This window comes from Pipra filicauda, unplaced genomic scaffold (genome assembly GCF_003945595.2).
Source record: "Pipra filicauda isolate LSUMZ 115617 unplaced genomic scaffold, ASM394559v2 scaffold36_size6622888_pilon, whole genome shotgun sequence".
Classification (NCBI taxonomy): Eukaryota; Metazoa; Chordata; class Aves; order Passeriformes; family Pipridae; genus Pipra; species Pipra filicauda.
The window spans coordinates 1,820,117-1,837,802 of record NW_024104498.1 but is presented as its reverse complement, the minus strand read 5'-3'; the positions used below and the strand labels follow the sequence as shown (position 1 = coordinate 1,837,802).

The window sequence follows — 17,686 nt, the reverse complement described above, 5'->3', positions numbered from 1 at the left end:
ATTCACACTTTTAGCTCATGAAGCAACAGAACATCCATTGAAATTTAAATGAAAATGGAGACTGTGTCACACACTATAGCTCTCTGGAAAGCTACAGTGGGAGTCTAGCAGTCCAATTCATTCCTTTGTAGAATGTACTAAGGCTAATGGTCTTGCTGGGAGTAAAATGTATTTTTTTGCAGAACAGTTCCAAGAACAGACTTTGCTCTTTACCAGAAAACATAAAAGAAAACAAATGCTTACTGTGTCTTTAGTATGCTAAATATGAAATTCTTTGCACAATGGAATGTTAGTAGTAGCCGTAATCATGTTTTCCTTTCATCACCTAGTGAATATAATTTTAAGAGAGGACTGCTGTAATTATATCGCAGATAAAAGCCAGCAGAATTTCTGTATAATATTATCGTTGGCCTGATTGTTTTGTTGATAGGGAAAAATAAAGAGAGACCACATGAATACTTATTTAATGAACAACATATTTATTAAGCAGTGCAGACTGTACCTAGTGCATTTGACTTTGCAGTAGGGTTATTTCCTTCAAGCACCTTTCTTAATATTTTACTACAGCTATTATGTTCCCTTCTTATCTGTGCAGCTATTCAATTATTTGTGTGGTATGTCTATAGCACAACGTTACAGTGTTTAGCTTAACTACAGTCGCCAGTGCAGGTACAGTCGATGTCAGCATCCACAGACTCCACAACATCCTCAGATGCAGATTTCTTATCGCTGCTCCTCTGCCATTCCAGCAGGCTTACAGCAGTTTCTGTCAGAAGAGTGAAGCCATTGTTAACTAACATCAAGCAAATTAACACATTTCAGTGAAATGCTGTTTTGATGGCTGTCAACTCCCTCATCAAGTGAAGAATGAAGTCCTGCCCTCACGGCTGGCATCTAACTGACTCATTGACTTGGAGCGGGATTTTCATCCATGATATAATGACTCTAATACTCCCCTAAAACCAAAATGAATTACATTTCATGAAGCACAAAGACAACAGGCAGCAGGCTGTACAAGTGCTGGAGGTAGCCGCTGTCGGTGTAAGACCACCACGTACCAATCCACATCAGTAATCTCTTTTTGCGTTAGTGCTGCATATCACTGAGTATTTCAGCTCACTGTTTGTCAAAGTTCATCCCGAAGGATAAGCCCTTTGGAGAATTTTCAGAGGTTCATAAACTTCTAATTAAAGTTTCCCATATCTTGTGAAATCTGGCAGAGCATTGTCAGTAGCAGTATTAACCTTACCACACTGCTTCCTCAACAGCAGCTTGAATAAGCCATATCCCTTAATGCTGAAATAATCTAAATGCAATAATGATATTCATCCTCCCAATAAATATTCTTAGCTAGTTGGAGGTTTATCATTGCATCTGGAAGAATATTAGGACGTCCATTTAGATTAAGTTTGTATAATGAGAATGGGTAGAGCTTTCATAATTTTACTTCTATTTGTTTTATCCCTCAGCTGGACAGTACATTTATAAAATGCCATCTCTCGTCACAGGGAAATCTGGAGACTGCTCTATGGGTTCAGGTTGTATCAGTCACTTATCTTCTGCAAGGCTAACACTCTCCTTGGCTAAATTACTGTCCAGTGTGAAGTGCAGGTTTTACATAATAAACTGGATAATAAATATTTCCCACAAAGGTGCTGGAGATGCTTTTAAATATGTATATATATATATATATATATATATATATATAATGTTTTCAGGCTGTGAAATGAGAAATGCTATAAAATTTCTGAATTCTGTTTTTTATATACATTACATTTCTTGCTCTTGGGCATATTGTGGGTCTGATCACATTCATATCCATGTAGGAAATAGTTTCCTTGGCAAACTGGATCATGGCTGAGTAACTATTATCCCTATGGGTTGGCCTTGTGGCATGTTTGAAATGTAAACTGATACGTGGATTTAAACTTGGAGTGATGCCTGCCTCAGTCAAGGTCCTAAGGCTACGGTCTTGCTGATTTGAGGACAACAGGGGAAATTCTGCATTCCTGTACTTCATTTTAGCCTTGCTCCACTGGTGACAGTGATGGGATCTTTCTCTTTTGAAAGAGCAGACTATCATGTCTGAGTTCCCCTACAAAGAGCTGAGAAAAGATCTTTGTCCAGTGTATGCAAATATGTGTTCCTAGGTTGAGAAAGATGAGGATTTTGTTTCTTCTGCTTCTCCAAGTCATTGAACAAAGGAAGAAAAAGAACAGTTTTTAAGGGCTGGCCTCGTATTCCTATAGATCTTCAGCCTAAGGAAAGCATTTGTCTTGCTAGAGATCGACAAATGGCATCTTTTTTTCTTCCTCCTCCTCCTTAGGATAACTAACTAACTAACTAACTAGCTAAAGCCCTTGATTAGGACTGCTGCTAGTAGACTTCCCAGTCTCTGCCTCAGTAAATGAACCAGAGAATCCTGCAGTTGCTGTAAAAGCAGCACTGGCTGCAACAACTACAGTAGCTTTTTTTTCTGATTTTCCTCTTTTCTCAAACAGTTTTGTGAGAGAATGAGACAGCTTTATTATAGCCTAATATTCTGAGGCAGTGAGTGGCCTGGGGTTATGACACTTCAGAGATACAGACTTGGATACACAAAAGAAATCTGTGAAACACGGATATAACAAGATTTTGGAAGGGGTTTTTTTGTTGCGGGTGGGTTTTTCTATTCATGAAAGAATGCATCTATTCTCGTCTCAGGGAGCCAACTATTAACACTCTCTCTGTGCTACTTGTTGAATAGGCTGTTGCAGATAGTTGACTGTTACAGAGAGATACTCTCTGCTTTTATGGGCTGATTCAGCACATTGCAGATATTAATAACACGAACAAAGTTCTACACAGCTGTTGTTTAAATTCAAACATAAAATACTCTGTCCCTCTCCAGTACTGCTCAACATGGGGGTCCATTGGCTTCAGTGAAACTACACTGGATTATCCCAGCTAACAATGGATTTGGCCAACAATGGCTAACACAGTGAACAGACCATTCCAGTAGATGCTCCCTAATGGTAGGTTTCCCTCTAAGGTATATGTGTTTAATTGATTAAAAGATTGAGGAAGGAATACACCAGAAATATCTGTATGTTCCAGGTTGTATTCTTGTCTCATGCTTATATAATTTCAGTGTGAACCTGTCTTAGACAGTGCATCACATCCATGACAAATTGGTATAAATCAAAGGAAAAAAAGGCCCATTTTTTTTTGTTTGCCTTCCCCCCCACCCCCCGAGCCTGGGGCATGACTGTGTGTGTATAAACTACCTTCAAAAACAAACCACTATTTGGAACAATCTAGAGAACCTTCCAGCAATGTGTTTTTGCTGATGTATTGCACCGTGGCATAGCATGGCAGTCTAATCACAGCAGTCATGTCGCACTACTTGAGCGACTTTCAATTGCCTTGCTTGCCCTGCTCTACACAAAATTGCAGGCTGTAACGTGCATAAAAGGACTCAGTGTTTCTTACCTCGGGTTTACGGAGATCCTGAAGACACGACAAATTTTATTTTTGTGATTTTATTGATCGTCGCTGCCCCTTTCACCACCTCAGATGTTTTTCTCAGATGATGCTACCTGCCATTGCCTAAACCAGCTTTTAGCTGGCCAGCACTGTCAGCAGTTCTACCAAATACTAATGGGATTAAAACCCGCAGCTTGGAGAGGAGCCGGAGCAACACAGGTCTGTGCGTGGCTGTGCTGTGTTTTGTTCTTTCCAGTGCTCTGACAGCTGCTGCAGTACATGACACACAGAGGGAGAAAAATACCGTACCTTTTGGGAAGCAGTGGAAGCCAACCTTTACTGAAGTTTTTTCGATTGGAGTACAGTCTTTCATACATTTCAGTACTGGGTCGACAGAGTAGCACGTAGATTCCTCGCCATCAATAGTAGGATTTCGATTCAGCTTCACGTAACTGCGCTGCAGCTTGCACCCTAAGAGGAAAAGGAAAGGTGGTTAAAATTGTAGAAATAAATCCCAATCGATCCTTGCAATAATAAAGGTCCATATTTTCTCTTCAGCTTTTATTAAAAAACAGGTATCTGGCAAACCATTTTCACGGCAGCGAGGTTATCGAGATAGGACAATAATAAGTTGAGGAAAGAGTCTGAAAAGGGAGCTATTTTTAAAATCTAATTGCACAATATAGCCCAAATGGAATCATGTATACTCAGTTTTTTAGAACTACATAATACACAGAAAATAACCTCTCATGTCTGAAAGCTATTAAGAATAGATACTGCAAGGTACAATGGCTACTTCATTGCATTAGGAAAAATGTCAACTGTAGTGAATGGATTAGAAAAAAGGCAGCGTTTATATAATAACATCAAGGATAATTTTTGTATTGGATGATTTTTATAATGCTGCAATTATCTCACTAGAAAGGTATAATGTAACTTAACAGGATCCCAGCTATGACTCCGTTTCCTGACACACAGATAGGTACAATTCCACTGCCACTGAAGTCAAGGAGAAAACAACCATTAACTTCAATAAAGTTATCTCAGGTCCAAGGCAAATGGAGATCTACCAAACAAAACTGTATTGATGTTATGGGAGATGATCATTATTTGTCCAGCTACATGTGAGATGAAGCTCTTTACTGCGGAATTATTTCTAAATATTTTCCTGAGACTGCACTCTCAGATGGTGCAGAACAAAAATGATTTTTTTTGCACTTTGGAAATTTACACTAACGTAGGATCTGACACTGCATTCGTAGTCTGCAACTTGTTTGGTTAAATTAAGTCTGCAGACAACAGCTGAAACTGTCTCGATACAATGGTGAAAATGACCCTTTTTTTTCAGTGGGAGCAAGATTAGGCCTGATTTTGCCTCTCAGTAAAAAAGGTACTCAGTGTAAGAAATCAGAATCAATTATTTAACATTGAACTGCACATGAGACGAAGACTGTTGCTGGAGTATATATTCTCTATATTCACAAGCGATGTTTTAAACAGTCAGTGGTTAATAAAGTTAAAATGGATATATATTGCTATTGCAATTTCTAAGTAAAAGATATCTGCTGCTTTTTTTTTAAAAAAAAATATTTTCTAGCTGTCAGCAGAGGAGAAGTGAAATCGTATTCTCCCCAAGCATAAAGTGTTTCCAGACCTACTCACCCCCCGAGCAGGTTTCTTCTAGCAATACCCATGAGTGAACAAATGCAGAGCAGCTGTGTGCCAGCCTATGGTTTGGCATGAGGAGTTCGTTGTGCTTTTCTCTGTCATTATTACTGCAAACTCCACAGGTCCTTCCTCTCATCCACGAAGCAACGGTAACCTGTAAAACAGCACATCTTTGTAGGGAATACCAAAGTGATGGTCTGTTACATTGGCAAGGTAGTAGGCAGAAAGCAAGCAGTGACTGTGAAAGTGAGCCCAGTACCTTAAGATTCCCACCGTCAAAAGTCACCCTCGTCAGTCCAAGTGTTGGAACTTCCACGATAACTGTTGTCCCGCTTTTGTAAATTTTAACATCACCTGTAAAAAGATGGTGAATCATAAGATGGTGATCTTCTTAATTTGGAATGAACGGAGAAACTGTGCAGCACAAAATACGCCACGATGCATTTTCCTTCACAATGACAGTTTTGCTGCTCCAGTTATATATATTTACATATGCATATTTATGTGGAGAGGAAATAATTCCTTTATTTTCAAAAATATTGTCATGCTGTTACCTGTAGTTGAACCTGACTTTTGTATCCAGTATTTTGTATCTGCTGAATCTTGAGATGATAATGACATTGGTGGTGCTCCAGCTAAATGTCTGAGTCAAGGCATCTATCTGTGACTGTAATAAGCATTTTTTTCCTGAACAATCACCAACCTGGCTATATGATATCTATAGGAAAGGGCTTTATTCATCTGTTAGTTATGCTGGAGGAAAGTAAGAGTGTATATACAATAGGAAACATGAACGTAAGTCAATACAAATCTTAAGAAAGTAGCCTCTAGTTTTATTTTGTATTAATCTCACTCATGTTTTCTTTACACTAAGATTTTACTATGGGATTTATAAAAACTTCCTGATATTTAGTTCCTAGGTCAGTCCTGGAAAGCTGGGTATCACAGCTTACCTTTTTCATACTCAGAAACTCCACTGTGTGATAGAACTCGTTCTTCATTGCATGCCACGAGGAGAGATGAATTTGCGGCAGGACAGATTGTGATGTTCCTTCAGGAGAAGCAAAAATCAAAGAGAAGAAACTCGTGGTTAATTTAAGATGTGAAAAGCACAGATATTTGTGACCAAAGCCAGCAGAGAACCAATTTGAATATCTGAACTTTGGATGAATGAACGAGCAGTTTTTCTTTCCAAAGTGCAAAATTCATTGGGACTTTGGGCTTTGAGATTCAACCTCTAAAGAAAAGACAGCATGGGGACTTAATGAGCATGGTATCAGATATCTGTGGCTGTGAAATTCAAGATGAGAAACTACACCAAAAAGTTGCAGATGAGGATTCCTTCTGGAAATTCTGTCTTTCCCCAAATATCTCATTTGGGGGATTTTTACCATTTTCACCTGGGAACTGGACAACTCCCTGAAACTTTATAGCTCATTGCTGAGCCCGCAGTATAAACCACACTTACGCCAGTGTTGTGTTTATGTGAACCTCTCTGGAGAAAGACTGAGGATCAACCTTTCTGGTGGTAATGATGAATTTCGGGTGTTCAGTACAGTCCTGAGCCACCACCAGGTTGCAGCTTTTATTGAAAGAGTACGAATGGCTCATGCCATCAAATGTTTTGAAATCTCGCTCCCTGACTTCACACGTGGCTGCAAAACAAAACCAGAAAAGAAATGGCAGATGTGACCGTGGTCATTTGCTGCAAAGCATGGAAAGACACCTCTATGAGATTGAACTACCCAGCAAACAGGAAAGAAAACTTCCTCATGTCCTTGAGAGTAAGGAGTCTGTAAGGACAGGAGAATACCACAGAATAACTACTCAGTATAGGCTATACTAGTATTGGTTTTCATTACATGCCAAACACAAAACTCAAGCTAACAGGGGCTGAAATGTACAGAATTGTGTAACAAACTGGGGTAAAACCTCCACATTTCCCCCAGGAGTGCTAGGCACCAACCCATTAGATTCACATGGCTCCTTTTTGAATCCAATACACAGGGCAGAAAATACATGGAGTGTCTTTTACCCATCATCTGTTGCCTCTCAGGGCAGAGTTGGTACCTTCTCAGGGGGAGTAAAAGACAACCTCTAGTCCTTGCAGAGACAGGGGTGATTCCCAAACTCTGAATGTTTACAGCAGATTGAAGTCTCTTCATTCACCTCCCAGCAAACATCCTTCTCTGTGAGGGAATGAGCTGTTGAGAAAGCAGGGCTAGAAATGCTCTGCTTCCCTACAAGACCTCTACAAGGAAAGGCAAAGCCCAGCCATGGCAGGGGATGGATCTACACACATTGCTTATTCACGAGACAAACATATAAGTAACATTTACATTGATCTTCTTGTGCTATTTGTGAAGCTATTTCAGGCAATAAGTTCCAGGCAGTGATATCTCGAGCCTCGTAAGCTGGAGACGGGCCTAAGGGCAGAGTGAATGGCAGTCGGAGTGCCTGGCAGTAAAGTGTTACCTGAAAAAGCAGAAATGAAGAATACATTAAGATGAATTGAACCATATGCTCTTATCTCGAAAAAAAAATAAAAATCTCGAGGATGCTTTTATACGATTGCAGTTGTGTTGGTCTCTCCAGGATGCACCCAAACCTTCGGCTTTTGTGAGGAATCATTGTCGTCTCTCTTCGAGTCATATACTTGGTTTTTTGAAAAATTGTTAAGGATGTTGGAAAGTAGCTGACACAGATGAAGTTTAAGCATTAATTAAGTGACTTCTTAAAAACTTCTTAAAAAATGAGGTAACAAGTTAAGTAACTTGTTACTTAACTTACATCAGTAAACTGATGGATGTGTCTGGAAAAACTGACATGACGTAGCACTGGGGTAAGATCCTTCACTGTAACTAAAAATTATATTTACCAAGAGAACCAAATTAACGCCTAGTGCACCTATTTCTTCATTATCAAGTATTAAAGAGCCTGCACTACTGAAGCACCATGGAAAGTTAAAGACACACTGATTTCTCTGTGCGTGAATAGCTAGATGTTATTAATTTGCTGGAGATCCATAGGGGGAATTTATCAAAGCGGTGCATGGGGATTGGGTGGAGAAGGACCAATTAATCAGTGGGATTCTGCAGACCATGCCTGTGCAAGCTGCTCTGAGAGGGTGACTAACTGCTCCAGTTTGGTTAGGGCAGAGTTGTGTTTGTGGCTGTTGTGACTTGCTCAGACCAGTCACATCAAGCAGGGTTACTGCAGATGTGGGACTTGAGTGCCAGCACAGGCAGATGCTGTTCATGGCTGCAGCAGAGTGCAAAATGTTCTCAAGGCCCCCACTATCTGCTCTGAGACCCCCATTCAAGAACTAGTCACACTGGGTGAAATGAATAAAGAACTGAGTGCAGAGAGGTCATAACTGAAACAGTTTGGGTCTCACTGCTGTTCTCAGCATGTAAATAAGGTATTTGACTACAGAGCCTGATTTTCAACTTACCACTACACTGGACCAAAGCAGCACAAAATCAAGAGAACTGCAGTATTTCAACACCCATCTGATGTATATGGCAGCTTCTCCAAAGGGGAATGTTTTGCTTTTGTTTCTTTACATTAAGCATCAAAATGTTATAACTTGAAACTCTTGCAAGGTAAGGAAGAGGAAAATGAAAACTTAACGCACCTCAGGAACTTTAATTACTGTATCAATTGTTCGTGGAGAGGTTGCAGCTGCCCTTACTATGAATTCATGAGATGGATTTCTCTGATGTGCTTCTGAGAAGCCCAACATAAGTGCTGCACCAGGAACGTATCGCATGAATCTGGAGATAAACAAGATGTGACAAACTCAGGTACAGGAGCAAAAGCACACATGGGAGGGTGAGGACTACTGGCAGACCTGAAAAATCTGGAAAAAATGAAGGGACAGAAAAACCAAGGGAGTAATACTTTGGGTCAAACTAAATGGTTGATTTTATCCAGAAGAAACACGTTGGGTTTATTTTGCCCATTTAAACTGGGTGTTTTTTGAGACTCAATAGAAGAACATTTCCAAACAAAAATGCATTTTGAACTGAAATATCAAATAATTTAATATGGAAAGTCAAATCAACCATGCTAAACTTTTAAATATTTGGGGGTTATCTTTTAATATGAAACACGTGGAGAAAGTAGAACACCTTCTGTGCCACTGAACTGGTGGTTTCCATCACTGCCCACCCAAACCCGTTCGCGTCGAAAAATTTCATTCAATTCCTTCAGCGTTTTTCAAAAGCCAATTGGGGTAAAAAAAAAAAAAAAAAAAAAAAAAAAAAAAAAATAACAACTTAGGAAAGAGTGAATTACATACGCCATGGTTGTCTTTTTTATCCAGGATGGAAGCTTTCCCCATTGCACCTTCAGCTGTGCTGCTGGTTTCCTTGCCAGCCGCCCTGTGGTTGCCACGGCTGCTATCCTATAGTCCTGGCACTCCGTACCCCATCTCAGTCTGGCCTTTAAAAACAGGGAAACAAGTCGCCCAAAATTCAGAAAGGAAGGACAAAACTAACCTTGACCGTTTCAAAAGGCAAGATTTTCTTTCACAAAATTTTGCATCGATCCTTACGCTGCCAATGTTTCTTTCAGCTCTAAACGGGCTCATGGAGAAATTTTGACTACCCCTGGCAAAATCTGGGGCACAGTAGGAAAAAGGTTTGCTGGTCTGTGCAGAGCTACATATACATGTTTCCTGTCTCAAAGCAGCCACTGAAACGTCCTGAGATTTCCTTAGACTTTGTGAGTTCATAATCAGTATGTATTTTTTTCTAAAAGATGACTGTGCTGTAATTTCTATCAACCTTCCCCAAGACCTGCTGATATGAACCCACCCCACTTTTTTCAGTACTGGATATCATGCTGAATTTTTCAATTGCAGCTGCCAAAAGCAGAGGTTTGTAAATTGTTATGCAAAGATCTCTTGCTTTAAAAGGTGCATGGGAAGCACGGCACAGGGAGATGAGGAAAAAGGAAAACCTGTTTTATGATGCTCTCTCAGGCATCAGCCCATTAACCAACTTTGCTTGTTCCATCTTTTCATATAAATCCTAAGAAATACAATGTTGCAAATGCATTTGGGTTATGAGTCTTCTGAAATGAATTATGTATGGAAAAGCAAGATTCCCAGAGAAGAAAACTCATAATAGAGCAGATAATAAATAGATAGTAATGAAGCAGTCAATTTTTCAAACATTTTTTGTGCTTCTACTGGTCATACTTTGATGTCTCTTGAAAATCAATATTTTTTTTTTGCCAGATTTTGAAGTGTCTGAGTCTATTGCTATTATTATTAATTTTTTAGTCGAAAAGAATGGTGAAAGATAGGAACGTTTTCTGAAACTTCACTAACTTTGTGAAACATTTCGAAATAAGTACGCCTTTCCTGTTTAATTCTCCTGATCAGCAGGTTCTCTTGTGCTTACTCTGGGCTTTGTAGATGCCTCTCTGGGCGAGGCTGCCTGTGTGCTTACCTGGGCTTTCAGAGGCAGTATCACAGCATCAGCACATGCTTTCCAATTGGTTTCAGCCAGCTGAACCACAACTAGTTGCACATCAACTTTGGCAGCATCAGAACGAACATATGCTGTAGCTTGATAACCTTGATTTCTGTTGTCACTCCTTACTGCCTGTGCCACAATCGTAATGCCAGGTGGAATCACGTCTCCCAGGAAGTTGCGCTGAAAAACAACCCCCAACCATCTGTGCTTAAGTATTGCTGTGTGCTCACTGGAGAGCCTACGGTCCAGTTTATGTGTGCTGATAGCAGGAAGCCTCCCTTGTCCTTCATCACTTTAGTTTGCAGCACATATTTCTATATCCCCAACAGGCAAGGATAAATTTTGTGGGAAACTTGATAATTCATAAATTTTCAAAGGCGTGATTGTTTTGATGAGGGATCCAAGACTCTTCCAAATTATCTTTATGCATATAATAAGATTTTGTTCATTATTGTAATATTTTGAATAGCTGCCTACAACACATCCCAAAGATCTTGAGAGCATTATACACATTCGCAACTTATTGCACTATACTACAGTTTCTTCAAGCCACTCAAATATTTTCAAATCCTTCCCAGTAGCAGAACTCCCCTAGACATTGCCTGCATTTGCAGAGATATTTGTTCTATTATTATGTAGATACCTTTATGTAGTACAATTATAGAATACTAAGTGCATAATAAAGATGATCTGTGCTTAATGGGTCTTCACATTTACCAGTCAGTAATGCCCATGGAAAGTCTGATTTTAGTTATACAATGCATGAACTCATGACCTCCGGTCTACATCTAAAAAAATAATTAGGCAGAGTTATTTATTTCCTCCTCATTTTTACCTGAATGCAGCTGATTTTGCATTCTGGGCTTTCATAGGGAAAATAAAATTCTCTTCCCTTTAACTTACAACTCCCTTCCCTTCAACTTTTATAATTTCCAAATCCACGCTTCCCCATACTGCAAACGCCCTCAGAAATGAAGCATCATAAACCAAAGAAACCAGGAAACAAAAGCCTGAACGCAAGAGAATTTGGAAAAAAAATATTTTTTTTTTTTGGGGGGGGAGAATATCTCAGTGGACTTTGATTTTCAGTTTATAAACTTGACTTTTAGTGTCCCAGCCCTGAGCTGGTCAGTGCCACCCCATCTCCAGCTGCTGCTCAGCAGCCGCACACGCGGCCGTACCTCCCGCCCCAGGCTGGAGCTGTGGCTGTGCTGGTGGCTGCTGACTCTTCTGCTCCTCCTTGAGCTGTGGGCAGAATTTTCTCCATGGTGGTGGCTGCTGCTGCTGCTCAGATGACTGCTCCTGCTGCTGCTGCTCCTGCTGCTTCTGTTTCTGTGGGTGCTTCCCGACTCAGAGGAAGATGATGATGAGCTGCTTGATCCCTTATGGTCTGGATGCTGTGAAATAAAAATAGGTTAAAAATCTGTGATATGGCCTCTAGTTTTATAGTGTAAGTATCAAAACCAGAGATCTCAGATTCCCTTTATAGGTAACAGACATATCTAGAGTGTTATTTTTATTATCATACACAGACATGAAGTACGTTGGGTAGGAATGTGCCTTGGATCCACCTGGGCCTCTCTGCTGAAAGGAAGGCTGCATAGACAGTGATTGCAAATGGCAATGTCACACTGTTCAGGTCTAATGCTAGGGAAAATGAAAAGTGACATTTAATAAGTGGTCAAATGTATCCATATGCAGAAAAAAAAAGATATTACAATTTAATGAAAAACACTGTAAATCATCTTCCTCTTTCACAAGCAGGATACATAATAACTGTACAGGTAACACCTACAAAATCACTACATTATCACCCTTCTAATATATACTAAAAATACCTTTGTGTCATAATGCATACTGAATCTGGTTTCTGAAAAAATCCACATACCTAATGATTTTGCCCATGATTGCCTAAAAACTGTGAACCTAACTATTCCCATAGGAAGATCCTGCTGTTTTATAATTCCCCGATGGTCTTCGTTAATCCAGCTTTGGTTGCATTATACATCATCTACTGCAAAGGTGTCTTAACCCAAATTTGAGGACTGCAAGTGCTGCAATAACAAAAAGATGTAGTATAACGGCATTTTTGTAATAAATCTGCTGATTTTGGCCATTGTCAGTATTGTTATTGGACAGTATGGAATGGTCAAGTGAAATGGCCCAAACAAAGCCCTTCAGTAAAGTGCTTGACCATATCAACTGTGGCTACCATAGCAATGTGCAGTGAATTAGGGACCTACCCAATGGATGTGAGCAGACCTGAAGCGGAGACGGTATACTTTTGGAAGGTGCAATTCCTGCAAAATTCCAAAAGAAGTTATTACCTACAGCTCAGTCAAGATCACCTCCTAGCAGAAGTCAAAGTATTAGAAATTTTACCCGTTCTGTAGACATGTCATAACTGCTGAGACTGTTAATTTGGGACTGGACACGTTCCCTCTCAGCTCGTTTGTCAGATGTGCCGTGACCACGGGAAGCACCGGAGCTTTCGCTGCTGCTGCTGCTGCCGATGCCACTGCTGGTGCTACTGCTGCTACTGCTGCTACTCCCTGGTTTGGGCTTCTGCTCACGGACACTTCCCTCTCCTTCAGCAGCGCTGGCACGTGCAAATGGTGTGCTCTTGGACTGCTTCTTAGCCTTATGCTTTATACCAGATGCTTTGCTACTGCTGCTGCTGCTACCTGTGCTGCCTCTGGTGCTGCCTTTGCTGCTGCTACTACTGCTTCTGCTGCTGCTACTACTGCTTCTGCTGCTACTGCCCTTGCTGCTGCTGTCCTTGCTGCTGCTACTGCTACTACTGCTACTGCTTTTGCTACTGCTACTACTGCTCTTGCTGCTACTACTGCTCTTACTACTACTACTATTTTTGCTACTGCTACTACTACTGCTCTTGCTACTACTACTGTTTTTGCTACTACTACTGCTGCTTTTGCTACTACTACTGCTGCTTTTACTGCTGCTACTACTGCTTTTGCTGCTACTACTATCACTACTACTGCCACTGCTGCTGCTACTACTGCTATCACTACTACTGCCACTGCTGCTGCTACTACTGCTGCTGCTACTGCTACCACCACTGCTGCTGCTACTGCTGCTGTCCCCAAATGGGTAGAATTTCTTTTCTTTGGCTTTGGACTGTCTTGTTTTCAGATTCATCTGAGTGCCTCCCTGTGGTGCTCTCCCGTCAGAGTCACTGCTGGAGGGGCTGCTCGTTGTGCTCTCGGCGCTCCCGCTGGTGCTGCTGGCACTGGACGATGAGCTTCTGTCTTTTCTTGTCCCCTGGTCAGTGGTAGCATTGGCAAAACAAAATTACTTTGCTGTGTTCTTGCAAAACACCGCGAGTCAAATCAGATGCAGAGATTTCTGAATCTCTGCTTAGAAGACAATGTGTACTCCTGGTAGCATCTCTGCAGCACGTCACAATAATTCAAAGGCAAATTCATAATAAGGTGTTAAACCCACATGTAAGCAGAACAATACCCCAAACACTCTTGTGATAACCAACATGTGCAGGAGTTGTCGGCCACACAATTACATGTAATTGGTGTTGGTAATGACTGTCCTACTATCTCATGGCAGGTAGGTGTCAGACTGTTTTGGTGCAGTTGCAGTAGCAGGAAAGAGCAGACTACCCCTTGGGGACACAACAGCTATTTTATGTCTTACAAGAGGTTTTCGGAAAAGCCTACAAAACCAACCTGCTCTTTCTAATGTTCTTCACCTGCAGAAGAGATGAGTGCAAACAAAAGACCTGCAGAAAGACTTGTGTACCCAAAAGCCTGTCTTTACATTTTTCAGTTTCTGAATATTGTCTAAACAAAGGAAGATATTTAGTAAAAGAAATATAAATAACTAAACTTTGTGTAGTGTCTCACACAAATTTAGAATTTTACAGCAGTACCTGGTCATCAGTGTCACCAAGGATTTTTTTCAATTTTTTAATTGCTTCTTTTCTGGAAGATGCTTGTGCCTCTGGATCTTCAAATTTTACCAGACGTACCATTTTTGTAGGAGCTTGGTCTCCTGCTTGAATTGTGACTTGTATTTTTTCAATAGGTGCCTCTGTGTAAACTGAAATTTCATGACAATTAGTATTACTGTTAGTATTAGCAACCAAATGAGAGAATAACCCAATTTTCCCATAATTTAGTTAGGCTTTTTTTTTCTTAAATATGAATGCTTAATGATTATTACTGGTATTCAGCAATTTTGTTAAAAATTTTCTCTAACAGCTAAAGCACATACTGGCAGCAAAATTTTAAAATATTCTTATGATACTGGATTCTTTTCAAGTCAATAAACAGAGTAATCAACAGATTTAAGTCAAGTGAATTGGGTTGCTTAACAAGATAACACATGGTTAGGGAATTAGGCATCAGAGAGGAGTTGAGGCTCAATTCTTGAATTATAAAGAATGGTCCAATGGCTAGGCCATTCGTTTGATACTTAGGAGACCTAGATTCAGTGGCCTGCTGTGCTTTTATTTCTTATGATTGTGGATTAAGACATTAAGGACTAGATCCTGGCAGGGTTAATCCATAATTCCCTTTAAGAGTCTGGGTTTTTAGAATGTAGCTACAGGACACTGCATCAAATCTGTTGCCCATGTCCAATTGCTTCGTGCTTGCATCCCAAATCCAGTGATTCAGGATGCATCAGACACACTCTGCAGGCACAGATCAGCCCTGCTTGAGGCTGGTCATGCTGAGTGGCACTGCTGGGAGAGCCGGGAAATCGCTGCTCGGGCGATCGGGGAGAAATGGATTCCTGCTGCCAGCAGAGCCCGCTGCCAACACTGGCAGACCTGCTACTTCTAATGGTAGTTTTAGTGGTACTTAAGATGCAAAAACCATGTATGTGTGTACACACCCCCCCACTCACCCACTGTTTTCTGTTCTGTGCACAGTCGTACTTACCTGGCTTGAGGCTCATGCTCAGGGCGTGCTCTCCAACGAGGTAATAAAGAGGCACGTTTTTGATAAATGCTGCATGCACACTTTTCCTCTCAAGGCACACTTGAACCCCAAATGTACTTGCATTGGAACACATGGACTGAACAAACGGATCTTTTCGGGAAGAAGAGCGTCCGAAAGAGAAGGGATTTCCTGATGAAACATCCTCTGCAGACTGTCTCTCCTATTAGGTAGCACACATGTCAAGTTAAACTGGACAACAGTAAGAGGAATACTTGCATGTTATGCATCCTGTTTTGGTAATAGTTACATGTACTGTGCATGAGGAAGGAAGAAGTTTATTCAAGACAGCAAGGCTGTGACATGGGACAACTTGGTTTTAAATTGGAGAAGATTATCATCTCAATCGGTTGATTAGACCATCTCCTGTAAAAAGAGCTTCAGGCTATAGGAATGGAAAATTATATTACAAATTAATTCTAAATATTTAATTTTGTTTTCCTGGTGTATTAGATAGTGTTAACAGGTTCTTGATAAAACTGAGTGAGCTCTAGACTGCCTGGAGTTTTTTCCTTTGATTTTTGATTGGGTGAGACGAGAATTTTCAACTACGTCCACGAAAATTCTGTCAGTTGAGGTCTGACGTGATACTATATCAATTAGATGGTCAAAACATATCATATATTAGATATTTCCACTAAAAACTATGTAATTTACATGTACTAAGCAATGCTTGCTGAAGAACAAATTAAAATTAATTAAAACTGGAATCAAATCCATGAAATGAAAACTATGACTTCCTGAAGCAGTGAAACAAATATGCAAAGACACATAATCATAAGCTTTGACTTCTCATGTAATTCAAGTTGGCAATTAATTTTTTTACTCAGTTTATCATGTCTCACAAGATTCCAAACTTGCACGAACCCCACCAAAAAAATGAAATTTCTAATGATGCTGGGAAATGCTCTGCTTAGTGCCATTGTTCAGTTGCTGTTCATTTAAGAATGAACTCAGTGGAACGCTGAGTTTTCAGGAAGGGCAGCACAGAGGCACAAAGCACAAGAATGTAGCTTGTTCCAGGATATTGGAAACTACTCTCGCTGATGGCACGTTTGTCTATTGACTTCTCCATGGGAAAGTGCTGTACTTGTCCTCTGTTCATCTCTTATTTTATCTGAAAACCCTTCAGAGTCACACATCAATGAAACCAGAACAGGACAGTGCATTCCTCACCTCTGTCAGTCTTCCATGGAATGAATTGTCACAGCAATGCCATCACAGTGCTGCCTATCTCAGAAAGCCTGTACTGGCTTTTATGGAAACAAGGCTCAGGAAAGTCATCAGACTTGACACACAAGCTTCCATCCCTCCTCGAATCAGGATGCTTGTAAAGCATTAAATTTATCTCTACAGGTTGAGTAGTGGAGCATCTTGAGGAACATTTGTGACTACCCCAGGAATGTGATGCTTGCATAATGGTTGCAAAGTATTTTAAAGATTGTGGGCCTATCCTGTAGATGGCAGTGTAAAATTAATTACCAAAGGAAATGCTTTTGCTTTAGAAAAAGTGTTGCAAGCCTGATGTATTACACTCCAGATTTTAAAATAATGTTACTACAGGGCTATTTGTGTTATTAGATTGAACCTGACTTAGTTTGAGTGAAGCAGCACTGCTTCACGGAGATGAATTGTACCTTTTCCTATGGAGAAAAGAAATGGTCCCCTACTGATTAAAAGCCCAAAAAAGAATAGTCAGACGCTACATCATTTACCCTGATGTTATCGGTCTCGCCTGACGCAGAGTCTGAATCGAAGGACATCTTCATTATGTCAGGCACTGCTTCAGGTAGAAGAACTGGAGTCATCTTACTAGCAGCCAAATCCCCAATATTTCGTGTGATAGCAAATGTCTTAGACCTGCAGAATAAACATTAGAGGAAACCTGTATTGATAAAGCACTGCTGAGGAAAAGGTCTGAATAATGCCTTGTAGCACGTACTCAGCAACAAGTATCACACCTTGCAAATTGCTTTACAGATATTTACAGCATCCTTCCTGTTAGTTGTGTTTTCAAGGACTGCTAAGAGTAAATAAAGACACAGACCAATCTCAGGGGCAGATAGCTCAGTCAGGCTTTTAGAATCACTA

At 40.4% G+C, this 17,686-nt stretch overlaps 1 protein-coding gene across 1 annotated transcript in view; it reads right to left on the bottom strand.

Moving 5' to 3' along the window:
- Positions 1-492: 492 nt before the first annotated feature.
- Positions 493-17,686, bottom strand: part of LOC114000075 (vitellogenin-1-like) — a 43,319-nt gene continuing 26,125 nt past the window's right edge. Inside the window, exons 20-36 of the mRNA XM_027744047.2 lie at positions 17,311-17,455; positions 15,539-15,758; positions 14,524-14,693; positions 13,484-13,901; positions 13,002-13,312; positions 12,863-12,919; positions 11,801-12,016; positions 10,593-10,799; positions 9,437-9,579; positions 8,771-8,909; positions 7,473-7,608; positions 6,602-6,788; positions 6,087-6,184; positions 5,393-5,487; positions 5,128-5,287; positions 3,775-3,936; positions 493-766 (exon numbers count right to left, since the gene is read on the bottom strand). Of these exons, the coding sequence (XP_027599848.2) occupies positions 648-766; positions 3,775-3,936; positions 5,128-5,287; positions 5,393-5,487; positions 6,087-6,184; positions 6,602-6,788; positions 7,473-7,608; positions 8,771-8,909; positions 9,437-9,579; positions 10,593-10,799; positions 11,801-12,016; positions 12,863-12,919; positions 13,002-13,312; positions 13,484-13,901; positions 14,524-14,693; positions 15,539-15,758; positions 17,311-17,455 (2,983 nt within the window). The 3' untranslated portion in view covers positions 493-647. The remainder of the gene's footprint in view (positions 767-3,774; positions 3,937-5,127; positions 5,288-5,392; positions 5,488-6,086; positions 6,185-6,601; positions 6,789-7,472; positions 7,609-8,770; positions 8,910-9,436; positions 9,580-10,592; positions 10,800-11,800; positions 12,017-12,862; positions 12,920-13,001; positions 13,313-13,483; positions 13,902-14,523; positions 14,694-15,538; positions 15,759-17,310; positions 17,456-17,686) is intronic.